Source organism: Eurytemora carolleeae, unplaced genomic scaffold, assembly GCF_000591075.1.
Source record: "Eurytemora carolleeae unplaced genomic scaffold, Eaff_2.0 scaffold3, whole genome shotgun sequence".
NCBI classification, from domain to species: Eukaryota; Metazoa; Arthropoda; class Copepoda; order Calanoida; family Temoridae; genus Eurytemora; species Eurytemora carolleeae.
In genome coordinates this window covers 355979-382156 of record NW_019397377.1, presented here as the reverse complement: position 1 = coordinate 382156, position 26178 = coordinate 355979, and the positions used below count along the sequence as shown (strand labels likewise).

The window sequence follows — 26178 nt, the reverse complement described above, 5'->3', positions numbered from 1 at the left end:
AGGACACAATGTTGTTTGTGGAGATAAAGATCTTTCATTGCTAAATTTTTTAAATACTTTTTTCCAATTACAAACGTTCAAGCATTTAAAAATAAACGATATCAAGGTAATTTTTTGAAAATTGGGAATTTTTTTGTCGTCAAAACTCAAAAAAGAAAAATATGCATATGTGCATATGTGCAGATGTTAAATATGTATTATTAATTATCTATCTTATTTTGGCAAATGGTGAAACAACGCTTTTCCATTTGTAAAAACCCCAAATTTATATAATTTAATTATTTGATATTATATTATTTAGTTTCGTATTAAAGATTTGTTATCAATGGTTCAAATTTTCCGTAAATTCTTTGTGGGTCTGATGGTAAAAAAGTTTCAACAATAATGTATTTTAAAAGTTGAAAAGATTGATGTAAAAAAATTATTCTTCTGGCAAAACCTATTTTGGTGTAATAATCAATTTTTTCCATCACTAGAATAAGAATTGTATTTGTTCAAAACCACAAGAATGTTCCGCAGAAAAAAAATGGAAAGGTTGCACAATGTTTTGCTACCAGTTTTGGATAGGTTCTGAACTTTTTTTGAAAACAATGTTTTTTGGGTATTTTTTAAAGCTTTTCATGACATAAATAAAAAATCAAATGTTTTAAACACTTTCGGCGTTTCTTTTGATTCAATTTTTTGCGTCAAGACAATATTTATGCGTAAAAAAATGTAAAAAATATTTTTTCTAAAAGTGTTTAAAGCCAAAAGTGTAAGTGCTGCTTTTCTGTCTATCCCTAATAAAAATAATGCCATTTGTTTTGTTTGCTACACTATGGTGGGATAAGAAAAAGTGAACCTGGAGAACTACATTGAAACAATATCAGCTTTTTATTTTTATTCATAAACAGATAGGAAAAAACTTCCAAACACCCCTAAAACAGCTTCAGATTTGTGCCTATTCTTAATTCTTAAATTCTACTTAATCCGTGTTTACAGGTATTAAACTTTGGTTAAAGATATGAAACAAAGATTTGAATGTTTTCCTTCATCTTATGGCTCATGTAGATTTGTTGGTATAATCAAACTTGGGCTCATAAGGCAGTCTTTACTTGTTCTTCTGTCCATTCCGTCAAAAGTGTTTCTTGTCAGTAAATCTTGTTTTAAAAAACAGTAATCTAATCTAAAAAATAAAATTGGTGCACACATTTTATCTTTTTTTGCTTGTATCAACATTCAGCATACTTTTTTAGTAAAATAATAAGAGACAGTCATGTCAGATATTAGGGACAGAAATGACCATAGAAAGAATATTCTCCAAAAATTAACATGACCTTTTTCTAAATACTTTGTCTCCTAAACTGAGCTTTAATTGTCAATAAAAAAGAATTTTTGAGTTTTGATTGGTTGGGAAAGAATTTCCAATTTACTAAACTTGTAAAAATCATGTTCCAAATTTTGTCTGTTATCACACTTTTTTAATTGAATATCTTTACAAAGGAAAAAATATCTTTCTCAATTTTTAAAATAAAAATTAAATTTGAATAGAAGCAAAATTTAAATATTACATTTTTTCAAGAAGTTATTCACGAAACAATGTAAGCAGAATTTCTGTCCCCGTGGTTTTAACCATTTATGAAATAGAGAAATTTCTTCATATCTGAAAAAAAAAGTTCACAGATTCTTTTACATCGTTTATTTCAGTATTGGACCCTATACATTTTAATTAAAGCATGGGAAACATTTCTCTTATATTAAATCATAATTAATTTTACAATTTTTCATTTCAACTGAAGAACAGACATCGTACAGGTTGACTAGGATTAATTACATAGAGAAGAAAATTAAACTATTTTCCCCATACGAGCAACTGAGCGTTAACCAAATTGCGGGTCAAAATTAACACCCAGTTGCCACTGGAATGCTATTGGAATGTATAGGGTTTTTTTGTATGGGAGAAATGACCCCAAAATGAGTCGAAATTGAAAATTCTAATGTCTTAAGCTCATAATAATAAAATTTATCAATAATTATGTCTATAAATATGCGGCTAGAACCAATGAGATATGTCACATTTTTACAAAAATGCAATTATCAAAAACGTCGGTTTCACCAAAATGCGCGACTACAGGAACAGCTGACACCAAATATAATAAGGGCGGCTGAACTAATATTTAAACACTAAGTCTATACAATGAATAAATGAAGAGAAGAATAATTGTTCAGGTTTAAGTATATAATCATCATTTCTCTCTATGCTCGTGGACGGAATAATATTGATTTACAATTACCTATCAAGGCTTTCAGGGCATGGGCTCGGTATTAAACCGCGAAATCGCAAAAATGCGCAAACCGCATGATGGCGATTCCACGGAAACCTAGCCAAGATATATCGCTACAATTAAGCATTATCACATATTAAGACTAAGCTAAAATATCAGAGTAAAGGAGATAAACAAATTTTTCAAAAAAATCAACATAATGTTTGGGAGAATGATCCAATTACAAAAATGAATGGCTAAAAAGCTCCTGGGTTTTGATTCAATTAAAAAATCTTTGGTTTAAATTTGGTTTGGTTTGACGGAGTCAGTTTTAGAACGGAACGGCGCATTTGCGAATCGAGTAAAAAGTCTGCCTTATTGCGTTCAGAGATTTGTAAAAGGGGATTTCCATTGAAATTTCCATGTTTTAACAGGTTTGGTTTGGTTTGGTTGCTGCACCGTTTTCTTTTGTTTCCGATCACCAACCTTTCAGCAATCATCTGAAAATATATTCTTTTTAGATCCATTTTCATATCTTTGATAAAGCAAGAACAAGCAAAATTTGTCTATTTCAATATTTTATTTTCATTTCTTACTTTTCATTAAAAATTTTGTCAAAATCTAAAAATATTGTTGATAAATATTATATTTTATTTTAAAATTTTCATTTTTATTTTATACTAAAACCATATTTGTGTTTTTAATTTTTGATTTTACAACTTTTTGAAGATTTGATAACATTGATTTCAGGTATATTTAAATAAGTCTTTCATTAATGTGTTATAATCTTATTTTACCAATTTTCTGACGTCCTTTCAGTTTTCATAATTGTATGACCAAATATTTGAAAAGCTGTGTTCTACCTGGACCAACTTCTCAGAGGAATGATCTGACCGGAAGCTGATGCTGGAGGGCTGGATGAAGAAGCGCCTGCTGCTGAAGCTGCTGAAGTTGCTCCGCCCCAATCATGCTAAGGTGGTGGGGCCATAGATCCGCACCGTGGATAAAGGCTGGACTCAGGGCTTCTAAAACATTTGGAGATAAAAGAGAACTAATTTTTCTATTATTTGAAATAAGATTAAAATCTCAAATTTCTGTTAAAAAATATCTTATAGACATCTTTAATTTTTTCAATTTTTTTAATTAATCTTTAAGTTTCAAACATAATGCAAAAGGTTGCATCAAATCTTTTAATGCAAAATTAAACTTTTATATTAAATCATTTAAAACTTATGACTTTTTGAAATGTCATTTTTTACAAAATAAAAAAGCTGAACGAAATCTGTCAGTATTTGAACATTGGTTGATAATATATTCATGAATTCAAATACAATTATTAAAAAATTGTATTCATTTTACACCAATCTGATGTCCTATGTATAATGTCAAAAATAGCTAATAGTTTTATCTTTATATAACAAATAACATACGATTGATATTCCATCGGACATAAAAACAGAATAAACCTTTTTTATCAATCATCATCAAAGTGCGACCCTGCAAATGTTTAATGTACACTACACAGTCACACCCTACCCCTTTTCCAACTGTACCATGTCATAAAATGAATATTGTCGAATTGAAAGTTGAATCACGTAGCAAAGTACTTTCAAGCGACATTTCAACTGCTGGTCAAATTTAGACAGGACATTAATTTCCGATATGGAAATAAAATAGAAATAAAGTGGAAAACTTTAAAAATGTTATTTTTTTTAATTAAGTTTGTTTTTGTCATAAATAATATTAATTAGCTTAGATTTAGATAGAAAATAACAACCTATATAATTTAAGAAGAAAGTCGTCTTCAAACTATTTATCATGCATGCCGCGTAATTATCAGGGCTGCACCGCCATTTTGAATCCATGTCACCGAGTTATGGATTACTTTATCAAATATTTAAGGAATGTTATTAAAATATTTTGTCATCATGTTTTTTTCATATAAAATTAGACAAACGCTATAAAATAGAGAAGGGTGGGGTGCAACCTAGATGCCTTTTTCTAATTTATTTACCGTATTTTTCTACATTTCCTCCATAGAGACCAGTCCAAAGGAGTTCTGCATCTTATCAATAATACATTTATTAATAGGTGTCAACGCTAGAATACAATAAAAACTTACATCTCGGGAAGATGAATCCGTTTAAAATGTAGAGTTTAATGTAAATATACTCCGTAGGCATGCAGGATAAAAAGTTTTTCATAGAAAAGAAAAAAATGCTAATTTTAATTTAAGATTCAAGAAATTTACTTAGCTTAAAAATTTAATAAAAAATTCGCGCAGCTGATTCCCAGCTTGATGTTTGCTGTTTGATTACAAAAAACCTACCTCGTCATAAGAAATAAACAAAAATGGTGAGTAACATAGTTAACACTAAACATAGATTACATCTCCAATGTGTATTTAACCCCGTAAGAAAAAAGTCTGCATTGCTGACTACAAGACAAGAATTTAAAGCTTTTCAGAAACTCAGATAAAAGCGAAGCTAATTTCTATAAAAGAAAAAGATCCAAGATAGAGACACAGTAGTCTCCTCTTTTTCTTTAATCTTTATTCAACTTTAACTTTTTAGTTCATCGTCCTAAATTTTCAACAACAAAAAAACTATCTTTCCCTGTTTTAATCGGTGAATTAACAAACTACGAAAATAATTTGTCTAGGGGACATTTTTTATATCAATTGCGGATTGGTGTTCAGTCAGATCCCAAAAGAAAAGAAACTTTTTGAAATTGAAAAGTGTACAACATTGGGTTGTAAAAATATAGGAATTGTAAAAATACAAGTTTTTGACAAAACCACCAGTTACTTTGAACCAATCGAGTTTAAATGGGACAAATTGTGAATGTATTTGTGATTATCTTTCTTATCTAATAAATGAGGATCCGTTTTTTTTGGCTATTTAAGTTCATTAAATGCACTTTGTTATATAATTTTTTAAGACTTCAATATAAATCAAAAGAAATTGAGTCTTTGTCACAAACTCAAGTTTTCTAATCTCTGTATTTTTGCAACCTTTGATATTTCAAACTTATACTATTTGATTTAGCAGAATTTATAGGTTGACAAATCTTAGTCTATAACGGCTTGGGGTTGCAAAGCTATAGAGATTAGAAAATCAGAGTTTGTGACAAAGAATCAATTCCTTAGTGATGCTTTTATAAAATGGGTTTGATACTTATATGGTATATACAGTATTCACCAAGGGTATTGATTTTTTAAATTATTATCGAACTAAGCAGTCTGCATCTACGGATGAAGCCATACACATTTTTGCTTATCTTTTCCTTCCCGTGTGGCAACATATCTTGAGAAACATTATATCATAGCATCAAAATCTTTTAAAAGCCAAAAATGGAAATAATTCCTCTGTTAGAACGACGAATAAACTAAAAAAGATGTTGCAACAAAAGCTGACGGACCATCGAATTTAAAAACACATTTCATTTCTTTTTAAATCAACTATTTGGAAAATTCATGATTAAAATATATCAACAGGAAACTGATATTGTCAATTTATTTGCTTAGTTTTTTTTTATTTCATTTAAACCTTTGAAATTGGAAACAGCTTTCTTAAAGACAAAAAGAATATTTTGATTTTAGTTTGAATTTCTTTTTTACATATTCATATTTGGAATACTCTTTAAAATAACAAAAGCCTTGTTCACTGGTATTGGTAATAATTAACAGCAATTTTATCAGATTAGTAAGTGCTATATAAAGTCGTGTACAAGTGTTGCGGCATCTCCTTTAGTTAAGCACACGAGGAAATGCCACGTGATTTATATAAACAGTGCTACTTACGTCCAGTGAGCGGGTGCACAAGTGGGGGCTGGGTGATTGTCTGCTGAGTCAAAACCGGTTTTGGTTTTGAAACTTTGGTGTTCGATTTGGCGAACTCTAGCCGTATAGTCTGAGGAAGATCAGGGTCAAACCTCACTCCTTGCTAAAATTATAAGAACAGTTTCAGTCTAAATGGCAAAAGAGGGAAATCAATGTGGAATTGTGGAGTGCTAAGTGTGATTCAAAGTTCCCCAAATGTTATGCATGCCACAACAATGAGGTCAACTAGAAAATAACCTGCCAATTCATTTAAAGTCATCTTGTTAAAAAATATTTTTATTTCATTTTTCCAACTGAACTGGAAATATTTAATTTAGCAATCATAAAGTTTAGGTTGAGTGGTGGCATGCATATTAGATTATTGGTTTATTGGTTTCATTTTTACAAGAGAAAGGACAGGTTTAAAAATGACGCCTATGTACTGGAAAATTCTTAACAATTCGTTCTATAGACGTCATTAAAAGAAGGAAAAAATACAAAAGATGATTAGATAAAACATCAGAAAGATAGAAAAGTAAACTTTCATAAATAAAATTAGATAAGATCTTCTAAAAACAAACATGGCAGACTAATTTTTCTTAGTTTGAATTATACTCGTACTTCATCAGAAGTGTTTCTGATTAAAAAGGCAGTAATTAGTGAATATGTTTTTTTTTAAAGAAAAAATGAAACATTTAAAAATTTTTAAAAGGTTTTTTTATCCCAACATCCTATTGTAGACTGCCATTTCCTATTCTTCGAAAAGTCCGGTTTAAAATTCAAAATTCGTGAAAGAAACCTTTAAACATAAATTATACTTAATTACTTTCAGAAATAAACTTATATTAGTTTAAAGATATTCTTTTTAAACAAGAATGCATCATTATTTTATGTAAATTAGTTAAAGTTTAAAATATCATTCTTGCAGACAACAGCTTTGTAAACATTTCTATTCTATTTTGTTTATTATCAAAAATGAGGAGGAGAATATTTGTGATAATTTAATTTTTAGTATTTTACCATTATATTACAGACAACAGAGTAAATCATGATTTTTTATAGCTTCCTCTTAGCTTTGATTTTTAAACAAGAAGGAAATTTCAGAGGAACAACATTTTCTTTACTTCCGTTTAAACGCCGAGATAAGATCATTCATTCATTAAAATTGTAAAATTAAACAATTCGTCGTTACTTGCAGAGCTTTGATGAAAAAATATAATAAATAATATTTTCCAATTTCTCCAAGATTAATAAATATTCCCTTTCCGTCCAATTAACCCTGCATTTTTACTTAATTATGATTTTAGTGGATAATTAATAATAATAATCAGAAAAATAATGTAATAAAGTGACAGTTCACTTTTTCCAGCCAAGTTTTTATAAAATGTCATCTTCTACCTGAAGATCCTGTTTTGCGGCCTCTGCGCCTGCGCGTGAGTGGAATGTAACGAATCCGACCGGACTGGCGGTCTTGCCGTTCTTGCTGGTCACCTTTAATAGGGAACCCTCATATCCCTAAACAGAAGAATATCTTTATCATTATCAATATCAATTATTATCATTATTATCATTATTATTATTATTATTATTATTATTATTATTATTTTAATATTATTAGTCAATATCATTGATCATTATTATTATCATTATTATTATTATCTTTATCATCATCATTGTTATTGTTACATATTATTTTAAGAACTGCCAATGTTATTATCATTAAAATGATTGTTATCGTTATCCAGAGCTGTTACTAGATTAATATTATCATTTTAAATAAAGTTATAATTTGTACTAGAAAGTGTAAAATTAGATAAATCATATAAATCAAACCATCAATCATAAACTTATGATATGACAACATACAGTTTAGCCTCGATCCATAGGAGCAGGGGGGGGGTCAGATGGACTCTTTTAAACCCCTCTAGTTTTGCGCCAGTGCGTGAGGTAATTAAACTTTGGCTCGTCGGTGCGCAATGTAGAAAATCCACGATGGCTGTCTGTTGTTTAACCTTACAAACGAGTATATATTTACGATTTAAGAGATCGTTTTGATTCCTGGATTAATTGAATAGAAATACCTCGTATGATCTGAAGAGAAGATACAGCTCCCTTGGTTTGGTATCCATGGGTAGACCACTCACAAACAGGGTTCGCACCTTAATTAGTTAATTTTTAATATAATAGTTTTGGAAGTGTTTCTCTGAAGGCTCTGAAACGGAACACTCGTCACAAACTCAAATTTTCATCTTTTTATCTTTGCAACCTGATGGTGTAAACCTTTGTCACTTTAAACTAAGACTATTTGATATAGCAGAATTCATAGTTTTAACTAGTTAAGGTCCATGAAATGCGGTTGCAAACATTTAGGGATTAGAAAATTTGAAATTGTAGCGAGTATTTAATTTCTTTACATGAGAGTATATTGAAGAATAGTATACCAGGTAAAGAATAACACCTAGTATAACAGCCAGAATAAAAATACATTAGATAAGTATAACAGGTAAAAGTATAACAGCTAGTATAACAGCTAATAGAACAGTATAATAGCTAGATAAAAGTATAACAGCTACGAGTATAAAAATTCAGTTTTAGCTTGCTAAAATATGTTAACATTTTTATAAAAAAGTATAACAGCAAACAGTATAATAGTCTAAATATGTTATGGTCTGCTAGACAGATGGAATGGTATCAAAACAGAATTGACCTTGCGATTTGCAAACATTTAAGAAACTTCTTGGCCACTCATCTTTTAAACAATACAAACAATTCTCACGCTTCTTTTCATACAGTTAGAACAAACGAACATGAAAATTATATGTTTCAAATAGTTTTATATTCTTGATTGATTTTTCTTCTACTTAATCAAATTATTAATAGTCATCCTTATGGCGATTGCTTATTAGGACTTACCGCATCATTCTTATTATTTACTGAGAAAATGTTTTTAACTTTGAAACAATCAAATCAAATTAATTAAAGTCGTGCTTTTTACATTCTGGAGGATTTTAAATTTGCTGGAAATTGAGATTTAGATAGATAGATAGATAGATAGATAGATAGATAGATAGATAGATAGATAGATAGATAGATAGATAGATAGATAGAAGATAGATAGATAGATATCTTATCTATTATCTATTTATTATCTCCTACAAAATCCCCAGGGGCACCTCTACAAATAGATATATAGAAAAATATTTTGATAAAAAAAATTGCTGTTTTCAAGTTATATAATCAAATAATTATTTTCTGTTTCTTTATCAATTATAGTGTTAACAGATACACAGATGGAGAGACAATTCTAAAGATAATTTGTTACAAAGCAAATTAGCAAAACCAGGGAATTTAGGAGGTGGGGGGTTTGGGTGGGGAGGGGTTGAAAGGGGCGTTGCTAAGACTAATTTTTGTCGATGAATTCCCCTTGTCAACGATATACTTCCAGATAATACAATTAGTTTTTTCATTACTCAATTTTTTCTTTGCTAATTAAATCATAGTTCTTAGTACATTGCTCATTTTTAGCTATTTGTTTATGTTTATTGCTTTAAGACAGAATGTATATTGCTCATTGTTAAAATTACCAATCCATGTGAAGATTTTATCAAAAAGAAATAATACAGAAATCTATTACCAACTTATCGTGCAATATTTTAATTTTTTTAAATTCAGTTTCGTTAAACAGGTGTACCATGGAGGTATTTAAGTCGAAATCTTTGTTTCGAAAAACAGCTGTTACAAAAAAGATTAAAATACAGATACTTAATTGTATACAAAAATACGTACTGGATATTTTTTGTTGTATTCCCATGAAAATCTAGTTTATAAATTTTTGATAAAAATTGTTAAACCTCTGATAAAACAAGACTATTTACGTTTCTGTCTATTTCCCCTTCAAACAATCAGGTTATGTCAGAATAGTAATTAATTGAAGCACATTTATCCTTCTATATCTATATACCTTTCTATCTATCTATCTATCTATCTATCTATCTATCTATCTATCTATCTATCTATCTATCTATCTATCTATCTATCTATCTATCTATCTATCTATAGTTTCATTGATCAGGTGAAACTATGTCCTAGGAACTAGTTAGTTTCATTGATCAGGTGAAACCATGTCCTAGGAACTAGTTAGTTTCATTGATCAGGTGAAACCATGTCCTAGGAAATAGTTAGTTTCATTGATCATCCCCCTTTCTCTATAAAATTTTAGTTTAAATATTCTTAATTATAAACAGGTATTTTATGTTCAATTTCATTAACTTACAATTTAGTGTAATTAAGTAATTATTACACACATTCATATTTTAATGGTTTAATAATGAAGATAAACAAAGTTTTGTTTATTTCAAATTAAATATTTTTCTGCTTTTTTGCCCTTTTTCCTACTTTCCAGTTCAACCAGCTCAGTGTTTCCCTTAGCCCCTCCCCCATCCCCCCTTCCCCGTAATTATGTAGATCCGTCCTCTTCCCTTTAACCACTTATAATTTGCTTCCTTTTTCTCCCCCCCCCCTCCATATTACTCCCCTAGCTCCCCCTCTACCCAAACCAGGATGGCTACGACTACGACCCCAGAAGCTGCCTGCAGGTGTATCTACTCAACCAGAAAATCATCAATTCATTAATTCATCCCTCATCCATTCATTCACCCAATCATATACATTTATTTTATCATATTCATTAAAATACGCATTTATTTCACAATAAATTAATTTCTTAATCCACATTATTCATTCTACAAATATTAATGCCCTCATTAGTCTGAATTGAATGGAATATTTTGTTGTTTTCTTGTTTACTTTTATGAAAAAATGATTCTTAATTCTTGTAAATATGATAATTATTAAGTATTGTATGTAATATTAGGTCTAAATAAAAGTAAATAATGATTATAATCTATTATATAGTTTACATAACACACAAGGTGTAATAATAGGAGACACACAAACTCAATCATTTAAGAAAAAGTCAGGGGAAAAATGCAAAAGTATAAAGTCAAATATATATAAATAGATGGCTAACTAGGTAGATAGACAGATAGATAGCTAGGAGGCCGAAAAACTAATGAAAACTTTTGATTTGTCTGATGAAAGAAGAAATCTTTTTCCTGATATTTTTGCCTTTTCCTTTGAAAAATATTGCTGGAAGAATTGCAACCAATTTTTTTCAAAAAGAAAAGAGTTGAAAAATTATTAATATAAAAAAACATATTATGAAATAATAAATAAATTGATAAATGGAATAATAAATGAAGATAATAACAATGACTAATTGTATCAATAGTATAACCCTATAAATTACCTAACAAGACACTACAGTTCCGCTCACTCCCTTCTAATCTATCAATCTATCCTTCTATATACCTAGCTATCTATATATGAATGTCTTGTTTTTTACACTGAAATAATATACAACCCAATAATAAAAGGCAATAAACTCTATAATGTATATGATATATACATCTATTCTATAAACATATATAAAAATATATTTAACCATTCTATTAATTTTTTATGATAATCTATGGCCCACGAACTAAAGTTGTATAAAACTTATTTATAATTTATTACTGATATTCTAACATAAATTTTAAAAAGTATAATTATTAAAATATGATTTAAAATATTAGCATGTCAAAAACAGACTAAAACCAGGATCAAAATTTTAATGTACCTACATAGATGGAAAGAAAGATAAATAAATACATAAATAAATAGATAGATAAATATAAAGATAGACAAAAAGAAACATTGATAAAAATCGATAAATAGGTAAATGCATAAAAATACAGAAAGTTAAATAGTAAAATAAAAACTTGTAAAAGTTGTATTCCGAGGGAAAAATAAACACTATCATGTTCAATATAAAATATTATTGATTTAACTATTTTCTAGTTTAGTCAGAGGTTGCTTTGCTTTCAGAATTTGTCTAGCATTATCCGTTTTTATAAATTGGGGTTTTATATGAATATTCAGCAATAAAGTTTTTAAGGCTTTAATTTGGTTTAAGAAAATATTTTTATGATCTGTTGGTTAGAGCAGTTAATTTAACGATCTGTCTGATTAAAGCAGATAGATTATGATCTGTTTGGTTAGAGCAGATAGGTTAATGATCTTTTTGATTAGAGCAGATAGATTATGATCTGTTTGATTAGAGCAGATAGATTAATGATCTGTTTGATTAGAGCAGATAGATTAAAGATCTGTTTGATTAGAGCAGATAGATTAATTAGGTTAGAGCAGATAGATTAATGATCTGTTTGGTTAGAGCAGATAGATTAATGATCTGTTAGGTTAGAGCAGACAAATTAATGATCTGTTTGATTAGAGCAGATAGATTAAAGATCTGTTTGTTTAGAGCAGATAGATTAATGATTACTTGTGTGTATTGTTTCATGTAAATTCAAGAAATGTCTATATGAATCTATTTAAAAATCAGAATGAAAAAAGACAATTTTCATATTTTTTTAGGTGAGGAAATTAGAATCATAAATATTAAGAAATTATGCCTAATCAGGCAATTTCGCATATTTTAGTATAATTTTGTTTAGTTGGAAATGATTATAATTTAATAGGCAATTAATTATATTTTCAATGGGGTTTAGAAAAGTAAAGCTAATTTTTGGGGAGAAAGTTATAAAACTTTTTTTCCTGCGCTAAGTAGAATTTATTGATGATATCAAATGCGTTCCATATTTCTATATTATTGTATATATTATTTTTGCATAATTATGTAATTTTTTGCTTTTATCATTCTTGAAATATAATTAGTTCCTTTGTTTTTCTCTCTCCCCCCCCCCAATATAACTTATTAATATCTTGTTATTAATATTATCCATGATAATATTAATTTGAAAGGTATGTCGGATATTGATTTTTATACCTGCACAACACACACTATATAACTGGGGAAAACTGGATACCTTACACTCACATATCCCCCCCCCCACCCAATATAATCATGACGGGGGTGGGGGGGGCATTTCGTCCCCTCCCTTAGCTAATTTCTTACACTGCCGTGTAAATGTAAAAAAATAAAGCAAATGAAAATGATATTTTAAACTCATGTTCTGTTAAAGAAAATCAAAATAAATAAAAGATGCAGTTTTTATACAATATTTTTGTTTTTTTAACTTTTCTCAATCCAAACTCTTATATTTATTTTTATGTTTAAAGAATTAAATCAATTCCTTTTGGATATCCCCTAGTCGGAACCATGAACAGAGATAAGTTAAAAGGATAAATACATGGAATATCGAGATTAAGCGTTGAAGATTAGCTATGAAAAACAAAAGATTTGGCCATAGTTTTGGTGACAATTCTCCATATTTTCTACTGTCAAAGATTTTGTTTCTTTTGCAGGAAAAAAAGAAAATTACATAGATTATATTTATTTGGAATGGATTATGAAATTCAGAATGACGTAAATGTACGTGTGTAGATATATGATGAAATATAGATTCCAACAATTAAAACCCCCTCAACAANCGGCTTAAATTCTAGGGTTACTCTAGATTATTCCGCGCCACGTTCTATACTCTAGAAATATTAGTGAAGGGAGCTCCAAAAAATCTAAATCTAAGCCCCCCTTAACCCCAACCGCACCCTTCCTCTTAGAAAAGCGGTGGCAATTGTTTCTGTGGGTTCGGGCCCCCAACCAGAGGGGAGAGGGGGGGGGATACTGTGGGATTTATTGTAAATATTAAAGGGAAATTAAAGTTTGTCACTTCATAATATGAATGCATGGGGTTTTGAAATATGCAGGTTTATTGCAACCAAATTATTATTTCATTAAATATTTCTAAAAAAATAAAAAATAAAAATATAGAATTTGTCTTTAAATCTCTGTCCCTGTATTCCCCCATCATCTATTTCCCTAAACAAATATCGTAGATAATATAAAAAAATAAAAACAGACAAAAACAAGAATTTTCTTTAACCGTGCAATGATTCATAAATCGAGGAAAGAATAAAGAGAAAAAGAAGAAAAAATTGGAAAAGAAAAATTTGAGACGGAATTTGTGAAGAAAATGGAAAAATGATTGAAATTGAAAATCCTAATTATTAAAACCATATCTTTTTTAAACATTCTGTTTTTGAAAGCGCCCCAAATTAAAAAACTTTAGCATAGATTATAAACAAAGCAGGGAAAACCTGTAGAAAGAAACAAAGGCAAGAGAAAAAGAAGGGGACGGAGCTACCATGGAAAAAGAAAATAAGAGGGAAGGGGGGGGGAGGGTAGAGAAGGGCTTAATCATGGGATTACTTTTCTTTCTACTCGATAAGCCAGCAACAAATTTTAACATGGTAAAAAGGGGTTCAGTAAAAGCTAACTAACTTGCAAAATAGATAGATATATGGATAGATAGATAGATATAAAAATAGAGATTGATTAGAGCAGATAGATTAAAGATCTGTTTGTTATAGATAGAAAAATGAATGGGAAACCAGGTAGGTAGTTATGTAGGTTTAAGGTAGGTACGTAGGAAGGTATATAGGTAGGATGGATTGAAGATGATTAGTTAGGTAGAAAGGTAATCAGGTAGGTAGGACTAAATAGATACATGTAGATAAGTAGGTGAGGAAATAGGTAGATAGCTGTAGGTAGGTAAGTAGGTACGTAGGTAACATTAAATGGATAAAATCTTAGTAAGATTTAATGGTAGAAATTATCGATTAAAAAGCGGTTAAAACTTTATATGTATATTTCAGATTCTTCTTTCTCGAGGACTCACTTCCGGGATCTATATCCGGTTTTTTGATAAACATGGAAAACCTAGATAAAATAATAAGGAATAGGAAGACTATATGTGTGAATAAATAAAACTGTTAAAATGTTCTTCTTCAAGGGGGTTTGTGAGTGGGATTTTCTCGAAATTGTAAAATTTAATGGGGGACACCCCCCCCCCTCCTTCCCTCCTCGGTTGCGCTACTGAGACAGGTATTTCTTCTCTCTCTCTCTGGAAGCTGTCTATATCTCCTCTCGTCGTAACCAGGCGTAACAGATGTTTAAAATGTTTATATTTTGTAAATATCTTTACTCACGGCTATATATTTATTTATGTAACCACTTGAAATATTATCAAGAACTTAGACAAGAAAATATCTTTTTAAATAAATGTTTAAAATACGAAAATTTGAGCGATTAGCCGATAAAGCTCTAATTCTTTAATTCTGTTTAACAACTCTACTGAATGAACTGAGTACGATGTTTAGAAGTACAAAATGGTACAAAAAAACAATATTTCAGTTTATATAATAGCTGCAGTCTTACAATGCATTCACCCCCTCCATCAATCTATGTTGTGTTTATGAGGTTGTTGTTTATAAACCAGGTGTTAAGTAGTACACCGGTATTCCTTTACACCATTCACACCATAGAGTTTGCAAGATTACAGAGAAGTCAATTATTATAGAGTTTGTTTATAATCAACTGTGGCGTAAGAGAACTGTATAGAAACTAGTTTAATTGTAAACAAAACAAGCATAAAAAGATTGCCCTGTCTAATAAAAGTCCAACATTTGTTATTGTTTGATAAAACAAGTACAACAACCTTTGATCGTTTACTTGAAAACCATAAGGAACTGAGTTATACAATGAATAATTAAAAACTAAGGATCTATCTGTAGATGTATATGTGTTGTATATATACTACCAGTAGGGTGTTAATATACATTATAAACTATGTATTGTATAATTTCTCTGTCCTGTATTTAGTAGATTTGATTTCAGGCATTGTTCCCAGCCTGTAGGTAGACAAATTATACCGGGGGGAGGGGGGGGGGGCTCAAATCCAATTTTTTATTTATTATTGTATATATGATTATACAAACTGAATTTTTAGAATTAGAAGACCCAGTTTGGAAACTTTAAATTGATAAAAGTATCCGGGCTATTATCGGGTTAATTTACAGGGAAATTAAACGGTTGTATTATTATAGGCAATGCCTCAAATATTTGGAGGGAGGTAATACAGGGGGAGGTGGGGGGTAGAGGTCGAATTTCAAAATATTATTAGGGGAAAACAATATCAACCAATTTAAGCATACAGTTAAGAGTCTATTTAACTTAAGATAGATTCAAGTTTTTGCAATGCATTTTATTTTATAAGACTTTTGGAATTCTTTGGGTTTAAAAATGGACTTGCTTGAAAAAACCAGGGATTATGACAGTGTAATAATAAACAATAAACATTACAATTTCTATTTGTTTTACTTTTTCGGAAAAAGAAAGACAAAACAGCTACACAATCTTCTGTGGACACAGAAATCAATTTTAGCTTTATGGACATTTTTATCGGCTGGAAGTTGGGAAAGGAATGTTTGAACAGAAATCTGTCTAAGATGAAAATGTGTATATGCAAATTAGTCCAAAATGAAAATGTTTAATAGGACATGCATTAGTCTAAAATTAAAATGTTTTATCGGAAATCCGTAAAAAGGAAAATGTTTAGACAGAAATCAGTCTAAAATGAAAATGTTTAAACAGAAATCAGTCTAAAATAAAAATGTTTAAACAGAAATCAGTCTGAAAGAAAACTTTGAATCGGAAATCAGTCCAAAAAGAAACTTTTTGACGGAAATCAGTCTAAAATGAAAATGGTTTGACGGAAATCAGTCTAAAATGAAAATGTGTAAACGGAAATCAGTCTAAAATAAAAATGTTTAATCGAAAATCAGTCCAAGATGAAGAATATTAATCCCTGGTTGTTTCCACTGGTTAGTTCAGGTAGGATGGTGTCCCGTCACCGGAAACGGATTTCAAGCCACCACCCCCCCTTAGAGCTTGATACCCCCCTTAGTGCTTGATCCCCCCCTCTACTACCTTCCTTTCCAAGCAAATTATCACAATATGATGGTCCAAAACTACTATACAGGCAGTTAAAAAATAAGTTTTTCTTCAATTCTTCTAGTAAGAATATATAATGTAAAGAGAATCCCTAGAAACTGAGTAGATCGAAAATATGTCCAGTCTGTACCAGTAAACGCTTAACATGTGATCTTATGTTTTAATCTCAAACCATGAAAGAACGCTAATCCATAATCTTTGTAAAATCAAAATTTTATACAAACTATATAAGTTTTGACTGTGTACAAAGTGTACAACTTAAATAGATTTTATACTGTAAAGTGTTTACACTTTACCTGTACACCATCTAGAAAATGTAAAGGTATAGGGTGTACACTGTACAGTTTAGTTCAAATTATTACTATGTATATTTTAATTTTAAGGTTAATTTGTATAATAAATGTATAAATCTGTATAATTATGAAACATGTGTTTTTTAATTGTATCTTTTAACTATTAGCAAACCTTTTACAAATATCAAAAACCTCCCTGTGCTGTAAAAGATTGTAAGTAGCGAGCTGGGGGGGGGGGGGGGGGGGGCTTAATTAAAAAAATAAAGGGGATCCCCTCCACACAGCTAAAAAGTAGTTTTGAATGCTTTTAGCTTGTATATATTGTTTATTGACAACAACCTTACAGAAGAAAAACAAGTGGGAAAAATATTATTCAGGATTTTTTCAGAGAAACTGATTTTAGAGGGTTTTGTAAAGAGTATTCTGAAGAGGTTTAAGGTAGGGTTGAAGTGATGATGTTTAGAAAATGCAAAAAAAAAGTTTTAAAATGTGTTTATCATGTATTAAATGTGAAAATCGATTTTGGTTTATTTAAAGGTTTATATCAGAGTTGTTAAAAGGTTTACGCTAAGGTTTATAGAAGTCAAAAAAGGTTAACAAAGAGGTTTTTATATAGGTTTATATTAATGTTTCTTAGAGGCTTCATAGAGGTCAAAAGATATTTACATAAAAACATTAAACAGATTTTTTAAAGGTTTTGAGATATATTGATATATTGCTTTGTATATATATATACGTAGAGGTATTAAAGAGGTTTATATAGAGGTCGAAGGCTGGGTCTGCAAAATTTATATGGAGGCTATTCATGGGAGTTCTGGAGGGTAGGAGGGGGGGGGGGGTCTTACCTCCTCCTCAGCCACGGATAGAGAGGTATTAACAGAATCCATCGACTGGGATAATGAAGTGTCCATTTTGTCGGCGGAGTGTTTTGTTAGTGTCTGTATACTGTACGGGTGGGGGGCGGGGCATATATTTCACGCCTACAGGTGCTGATTGTGTGTGTGAGGGGTGTGTGTGTGTGTCTGGTTGGCACGGGAGCTTGTAATCAACTGGTCGGATCCCATGGCGCGGCCAGGTACCATGGCAGCTTGGGCCCAGTGCGCAGGCCCCTCCTCCCCCCCCCTCCCCGTCCTCCGTTCCGGAGTCACTCAGGTATATACAGGTGCAATTACAGGGCCCTAGACCATCTTTAATCATCATAGTGGGCTCTAGATCATCCTTGAGTCATCGTCTAAAATTCTGGACTTTCTGTTCATTGAGCGTATGCAGAAATTTGTCTGCAGGTGGGCCTAACCTTTTTCACAATGTTCCAATAACAGTTTTCAATTCTCCGGGGGAGGGAGGGGGCATAGTTCCCAAAGCCCCACCCTGTATACGCCTCTGTATTTCTTAATAGTCATGATTGGGGGTTTGGGTACTTTTATTTGACCTTAATTAATTTAAGTCCTTAACTGTTCTATTTATCTATTTATATATAACGTGCCAGTATATAACGTGCCAGTATATAACATTCCAGGCACATATGGTAAAATGTTATGAAAAACGACGAAAAGTTCTGCAGGCATTGTATTTGTTGTTCGTTTTAAAATTTAAGGTTTATATTTTAACCCCTTGAACAAAGTGAAGAATAAATGCAGGCTTATTTGCATTTTCTCAAATAATTTATTTGAGAAAATGGTAGATTTTATATACAGACACATATTTATCTCAATGTCTAACGCTAAACGTTTCAATATGCAATAAATAGGTAACGTGGGTAATAAATGCATTTTCCCAAGAAAATGAAAAAACGACAAGATTTTATGTTTCATAAAACACTATTTATAACGTGTTTTTCATGGGATATAATGACATTCCAACATTTTAAAAAAGAAGCATACTTTTCTTTAAGAAAAAGCTAAAAATTACAAAAACGATTATAAGCCTGCTTTTATTCTTCACTTTGGTTGAGGGGTTAAAAATCTTTTCTTCTTAATAAAAAATACAATTAAAATAATCATAAAGACAATAATAACAATCAGAAAATGTCATATACATAAAATAATCAAGCCAAAGGATATTTCTTATGACAAAACACATATATAAAGTTATTAGCTAGCTACCCACAATGGATAAGACTTCAGAGATGACCGTACGGAATTTTAAGTCTTTTTTCTTGGTTTCCTGCAACTTTAAACAAGTGTATTCCTTTAATAAATCATTAAACTTATCATTTAGAGAACAGAAGATAAATCCAGCCTTCAGATTGTTATATTTAAATAGTTTTGGGTCGTTTTGGGTAACCCTGTATGTTTAATTACATAAAACATATATGTTTACATAAATACTGCAATGATATAAAAGACAAGTAATTGGAGTCCATCGATCGGAAAGGTTTCGTCGATTTTAATAATGCAAAATATTAAAATAAAATCATAGTGGCCAATGGAAGCTTTAGTATTAAAAAGGACTTTTTTGAAGCACCCTGCAACCTGCAAATTGCACAATGAAAATTGTACAATACACTAAAAGTGTCTGATCTCTAAAAAAAACTTTTAAAATCATAAATCTTTTACATGCATATTTTGATATAATTTAGCATACTGGAACACAACAAACAAAAAACAAAAAGTCTAAAAAACAAAGTTTTGAGACATAATTTTAGTTTATCTAAATTTTGACCTCCGGAGGTCATTCCTATTTAAATGACAACAACTGCTAAACAAAGAAGGATCCTTGCTGATTTGATGTTTGAGATGACATACTTTGTCTTTTAAGATATTAATGTCTTAACAGAGAAAAGGTCAAACTTGAGGTCAGAGATATGATCAAGGTAAAATATTTCTGTCAGGGTTCAAAAAGTATTGTGTCAATTTCCTCCATTTTTTTATTTTTTGGAGGTTAAAATGGATGTCAATGATCTCCGATTCTACATTTTCTTCGTAATGATTAAAATTTGAGAATGCATGCATGGAAAATGTCAGTCTTTTTTATAAAACTTTAGAACCAAACAAAGCCTCACAAATTTGGTGTCATAAAGTCTTGAATTTCCCCCTTTATTTGTTTCTGCACAGTAGAATTAGAAGAATTTTAGAATTTTATTAAAACTGTGTTGTTCTTAAAACTTTAAACAGTGAGAAACAGAAAATTCTAGAAAAGGAATACGACATTAAATAGTCCAAGGAACATGAGAAACAGAAATTGTGCAGTGTAAACAGACTCATAAATTATAAGTGATTTTAAAAGTAGCTAGTAAACTAATTGCTTGTAACAAGATCAAATACAATTAATATTATTGCTTTTCACTGAAGGTAAACCGTTGATGATCGATGCATGGTAGAGACAGTTTAAGATTGCAGATGGTAGATTGATCAATAATTTTCACATTTTCAAAAATTAGGCATAAGCGACTAGGGGCACAACTAGCACTTTNGAAGGCTAGCCTGTCCCCGAGTAGAAAATTTTTTCAAAATAAAATTGCTTTTTAAGGGGTTGAAGTCGAAGAAACGGAATTTTTCAGTTGTTGCATGCAGATTTGGCTCAGTAATCAATGCAAATTGATTTTTAAAAAAATTTTATGGCTTGTTTTTAAAAAACTTATGCATCCAACAGCTGTAAAATAAACAATATTAGTCAATATGTTGAATGTGAGGGCGAAGCGCAAAATAAAATTTCTGTTCTTTTATATGCGAACTTTTTTTTTTTTTTTAATTGTAAAATGTAAATTTGCTTCATAGACTTAACTACGCAGTTTAAAGAATAACTATAGATGTTTAATTGGACAGTAAGACATCTTTGTACACAAAAATAAGTTCGGAAACCTCAGTTCGGTTTCTCAACCTAGTTTATTCTCAGCATCCATTTTGTTAGACGGACATGTAAAACATTTTTTGTTTAAGAGTAAAAGAAGCTTTTGATTTGGTAAAATGTAAAATTTAATGTTGAACTAAAGAACTATACTCTACACATGTCGAATCTTTGAAATATAAAAAAAACATAATATTGAGTTTCAAATATATTCTGATATATTGAATCTGGTTTTAAACAAAGAAAAGAGTTTAAAATATATTCTGATATATATTGAATCTGGTTTTAAACAAAGAAAAGAGTTTTAAATGTATTCTGATATATTGAATCTGGTTTTAAACAAAGAAAAGAGTTTAAAATATATTCTGATATATATTGAATCTGGTTTTAAACAAAGAAAAGAGTTTAAAATATATTTTGATATATTGAATCTTGTTTTAAACAAAATAAATAATTTAAAATATATTCTGATATATTGAATCTGGTTTTAAACAAAGAAAAGAGTTTAAAATATATTCTGATATAAATTGAATCTGGTGTTAAACAAAAAAAAAGAGTTTAAAATATATTCTGATATATTGAATCTGGTTTTAAACAAAGAAAAGAGTTTTAAATATATTCTGATTTATTGAATCTGGTTTTAAACAAAGAAAAGAGTTTTAAATATATTCTGATATATTGAATCTAGATTTTAACAAAGAATAGAGTTTAGAAAATATTCTGTTCTATTGAATATAGATTCTGTGACATTATAAAGTTATAAATATATAACTATTAGGGGAGGAGGAGGGTATAATAGCACGAAATATCAAACCTGCTAAAAATCAATATTTGAAGAATATACCGTGGCTGCTTTACGTCGAGTCCGATTAAATATTCATCAGATTCAAGCATTGATTTTCTACAATACGTTTAAAAATAAAATATCTGAAAAATAATTGATCTTAACCTACGATCGGGATAGCGCTAAATATTCAAAAGGGGAAGTTTTGGATAAAACGTTTTAGACTAATTCTGAATTCGGATAAGTGAAACTTTAAAACTCTCAGAAACCAAATCAGAGTTTGACCTAAATCACTTTGTATAAAACTCTTATTTGGTTTATGAGAGTTTTAAAGTTTTACTTATCCGAATTCAGAATTAGTCTAAAACGTTTTATTCAAAAGGGGAAGTTTTGCATAAAACGTTTTAGACTAATTCTGAATTCTGATAAGTAAAACTTTAAAACTCTCAGAAACCAAATCAGAGTTTTATACAAAGTGATTTAGGTCAAACTCTGATTTCCAAACTCTTATATCTTTTCAACCAAATTTTGTCGATTTTTGATAATTCGAACTATGAATATTCTGCTATAGATCAAATATGAAAGGTTTACACCATCAGACAGCAAAGATATAGGGATTAGAAATTTAATTTTGTGGCGAGCAATCAGTTCCATTGACCATCAGCAGCACCCTCGGGTGTTCAAAAAAATTAGACTTGTATTTCTAAAGGACAGACAAACTTAATAAAGTAGCTGAGATAGAAAAAAAAACATTAACACGCTACTTAGATAAAGGTTTAGTTTAATTGCCTTTTTTAATAGCTGGTGACGGATTATGATTAGAAAGATGAGACTTCAGTATTTTTTCCTACATTCATTGTTTCTTGCAGCTGTATAATCTTTATTAGCCAAATAGTTTAATTTTCAATTAAAAGACTTTTTTCAACCTTCAACCTTCCGATCTTTATATTCATAGGCTCCTCTCTGGGAAACCCCGTACTTCCATTGCCATTGCATAATGTAAGACTAAAGTGCTTTAATACACATGTACGGTTAATCGATGAAATTTAAACCGGAAACCTAAATTTGTGTCCCAATTAACATGGAAATTGAGTGACTATTTTTATTTCGTCTTTGAAAATATTTTATTATCTAGGTATTGACAAGGTTATACTGCAAGGAAAGTTAATTGCAGTTGCGTATACTCTGCGTAATTATTGAAACCAATTCTCTCTGGGCGTAATTTGTAAACAAGAATAGATGCATCAGTGCAAGGTTATAATGCAAGGAAAGTTAATTGCAGTTGCGTATACTCTGCGTACATATTGAAACCAGTTCTCTCTCGGCGGAATTTGTAAACAATAATAGATGCATCAGTGTTCGTTTAGTATCTGTCGAGGTTAAAAGCATTAAATTTTGATAATTTTTATAATTCACATATTAGTTTCCCATGACCAGAATATTTCATTTTTTTATTAGAAAGTTGGATCCCATTCCCATGTCAGGCTTAGACATCCGTCTTGTGTTTACATGTCCGCCCAGAGACAGTGCACTGCAGTACAAAAGATTCGTACACCTCTGAAATAACTTTCCTTGCATTATAACCTTGGGTAGTGATGTTTACTAGTAAAGCGGTGATTCGTAGATATTTCGTCTGCTAGAATTCAGAATTTATTCGTTTATGATTTGATTGAAAACGCCTTATACAGTAAACTGAGAAATCCCCGTGTAAAAACACAGTACAGTACAGTTGTTCCTTTTCACTGTTTTATGTTTATCTTGCAGAAATACAAAACACCAAACAACGTTTTAAAGTATAAAAAAAAATAATCTTTAATCGTGTACATAAAATAAATTATGTGTAACTTTATTCAAACCATTGAAATCAGGTAGCTATATAACTCTTTACAAACACGATTTAGAATTCGTCTCTTGCTTCCCATGTTTATTTACATATACTCTGAAACAAGGAGCTCCGACTTTTATTGTATTAAAAGCAAGTTCGAACCAACACAAAAACACATTATCAAGCTGGCCTTATATTATAAGCCGTGTAATATTCTGATTGATTTGAAAAATTCGTTTTGTTCTCGTTTTGAAAACTCTTATTTTTACATGCGTTGAGTATTGTTTACTTTATTTGCGGCTCAAAACAGCTTTTTCGGCTAGGGTGGGGGGGGGGGGATTAGAATGGTCAAAATCGGAATAGATGAGGAAAGAGGCACATGATAGAAGCAGTGGCGCAACTTTCGCCCCCCACCCCACACTTGACTTCAGCATGATCATGATTGTGGACCATCTTTTATCAAATTTTGTCATATGAAGAAAAAAATACTATAATTTTTCTTTGGCGCTTCGCGCATCATTTCTAATTGAATGTCTAACTATTTTTTCGTTTTTGACTTAAAGGAAGTCAGTCATTCTTAATTTATCCTCTCTAAACAGTATGTATATATGTTACTTCTCATGAGTATTACAAAACATATACCATTTAAGGTTACACAAAACCTGACAATCTAAGAAGAATAACAAGAAATATAACAGGGTTTATTTCAGACTATTAGGACTTTTGCAGACTATAAGAGGAAAACAGGATTAGCCCCTTAGTGGCAAACAAGGCAATATACATAGTCACACTGGCAATAATCTAGCCAAACAAGCAATAAATCACGAAACATGACAGTAGGTGAATAGTTTAAGATGTCTTCTTCATAATTTGTTAAGTGGTTTGATACCAAACAGAACAAACAAATATAATATGACAGTCATATTATATTAAAATTGATTTCAAGTAAAATATATTTGAGTAGAAGATTTTTTAAAATAAAATAAACTGCAACAAGTCTTTGATATCTAATACAGAATATGGAAGAAGACATTCAAAACTATTTACAATTTGTCATGTTTCGTGGGACACCCTTTAGCTTCACAGGCAATAATCTATTCACACAGGCAATAATATAGCCACCCGGCAATAAATCAGCCACACAGGCCATAATCTAGCCACAAAGGCAATAATCTTCGATCAGATAGAAAATTATGGATTATGAAAGAAGAAATATAGTCAAGTACTGCCAGGAACTACTTACTACTTAGTGGACAAATATGACTAGTGGATGAATTACAAATAAATGACTGTTGACTGTAATATGGGACTTTTATACATAGTGAATATGACTATGCCAGGGACTAACAGACACTAAGAAATGCATGCTGCGCGCCATGTTTAATTTATAATGTCGTTCATTTTAAAGGTCTTGGAAGTAAATTTTTTTAAACACAAGAACAAGCCATGGATATTATACGAGTTTGGTATATTATTGAACACAGACCCAATTAAAAAATGCTGTTTTTTACTTCAAATCCTGAAATTGCATCGTTTTTTTGAAAATTTGTTCGAAGGTCTCAAATTTTGAGAACGGAGTGTAAAAGTTTCTTTTCGGCTCACTTCCTAGTTTTCTGGTGCAAAGGCCACATAAAAATGGCATCAAAACTTTAAACCAATACCTTAATTTGGAGGTTATTATACTGGTTCAGAATTTTTAATTTTAAAATATTTGAAATCTGTGAAATGAAATCATCAAGGGAATGACTGAAAAGTGAAAACTAGAAGAACATTTTAAAAACAAACGTAAGTATGTCCTAATAAAAATGGAAGTTCAGAGACGACTTGAAAATCGTCTTTGATTTTTAATTGTTAATAAATGACAAGAGTGTATCAAAAGAATATGTAAGTCTTATGAGCTTCTCAAAACGTAGTTAAATATTAAATCTTAGACATTACAAACTGTGTTTACGAAATAATGCCAAATAATTCCCATGTTTATTTATTCATAGCGTATTGGGATAAGGACCGGACTGTAAAATCAGCGTGACATGTGATGTGCCCTCAGATTAATAATTTTTCTAGATTTCTACTTTTTCCGGTTCAGATTGATGAATTTTAAAAATCACAAATAATTAAGTAGATTTGTTAATCAGAGCGTAGAAGTTTAGGATCATTAAAATATAATAACAAACATTCATTTTGTTGAATTGGACAACAGGGCGGAACATAATAATAAACTAATCTTTTTAAGAGACTGTTCATTTATTCAAACACTGGTACCAGCGCCAAAATTGAAGTTTACTTAAATAAACAATAGAGTGATGTACTGGTTTGGGGACAACCATACACGTCTGTTATCAATCAATCATTAGTTTAAACTCTGCTTTTACCTGCGAATACATAGTTTTACGGTCTTTTCCTCACTGATTAGAAAATGTGGGTTCTCGATAAAAAAGATCAATTTTTCACTTGACGCGAAAAAAAATTCCCATAAAGAGCAGAAAGAGATCATTATAAAGTATGGTTTAATCATAAACATATTTAACTGGGTATATTCCTAAAAACGATTTTTGGACTCCCCCCCCCCCCC

The 26178-nt window shown here is 30.3% G+C and overlaps 1 protein-coding gene across 3 annotated transcripts; it reads right to left on the bottom strand.

The window, feature by feature from the left end:
- Positions 1–1663: 1663 nt before the first annotated feature.
- Positions 1664–18259, bottom strand: LOC111713883 (protein couch potato). 3 transcript variants are annotated; one of them, XM_023488863.1, is made up of 7 exons: positions 18057–18259; positions 8145–8222; positions 7462–7578; positions 6046–6187; positions 4258–4308; positions 3107–3268; positions 1664–2743 (listed from the first exon to the last, which is right to left on the bottom strand). In XM_023488863.1, exons 1-6 carry the CDS (start codon positions 18120–18122, stop codon positions 3120–3122), a joined length of 603 nt encoding a protein of 200 aa, XP_023344631.1. In that variant the 5' UTR covers positions 18123–18259; the 3' UTR covers positions 1664–2743; positions 3107–3119. The 3 variants fall into 3 exon arrangements, with proteins under 3 accessions (XP_023344631.1, XP_023344632.1, XP_023344633.1); XM_023488864.1 differs by having other exon boundaries at positions 4258–4302; XM_023488865.1 differs by lacking the exon at positions 4258–4308.
- Positions 18260–26178: the final 7919 nt, after the last annotated feature.

Coding starts and splice junctions, on each gene's coding strand:
- LOC111713883 (XM_023488863.1), bottom strand. CDS start 18,122: ATGGACACTTCATTATCCCAGTCGATGGATTCTGTTAATACCTCTCTA. Junction 7,579..8,144: donor TTCTCTTCAGATCATACGAG/GTATTTCTATTC, acceptor TCTTCTGTTTAG/GGATATGAGGGTTCCCTATT. Junction 6,188..7,461: donor CCGCAAAACAGGATCTTCAG/GTAGAAGATGAC, acceptor TTATAATTTTAG/CAAGGAGTGAGGTTTGACCC.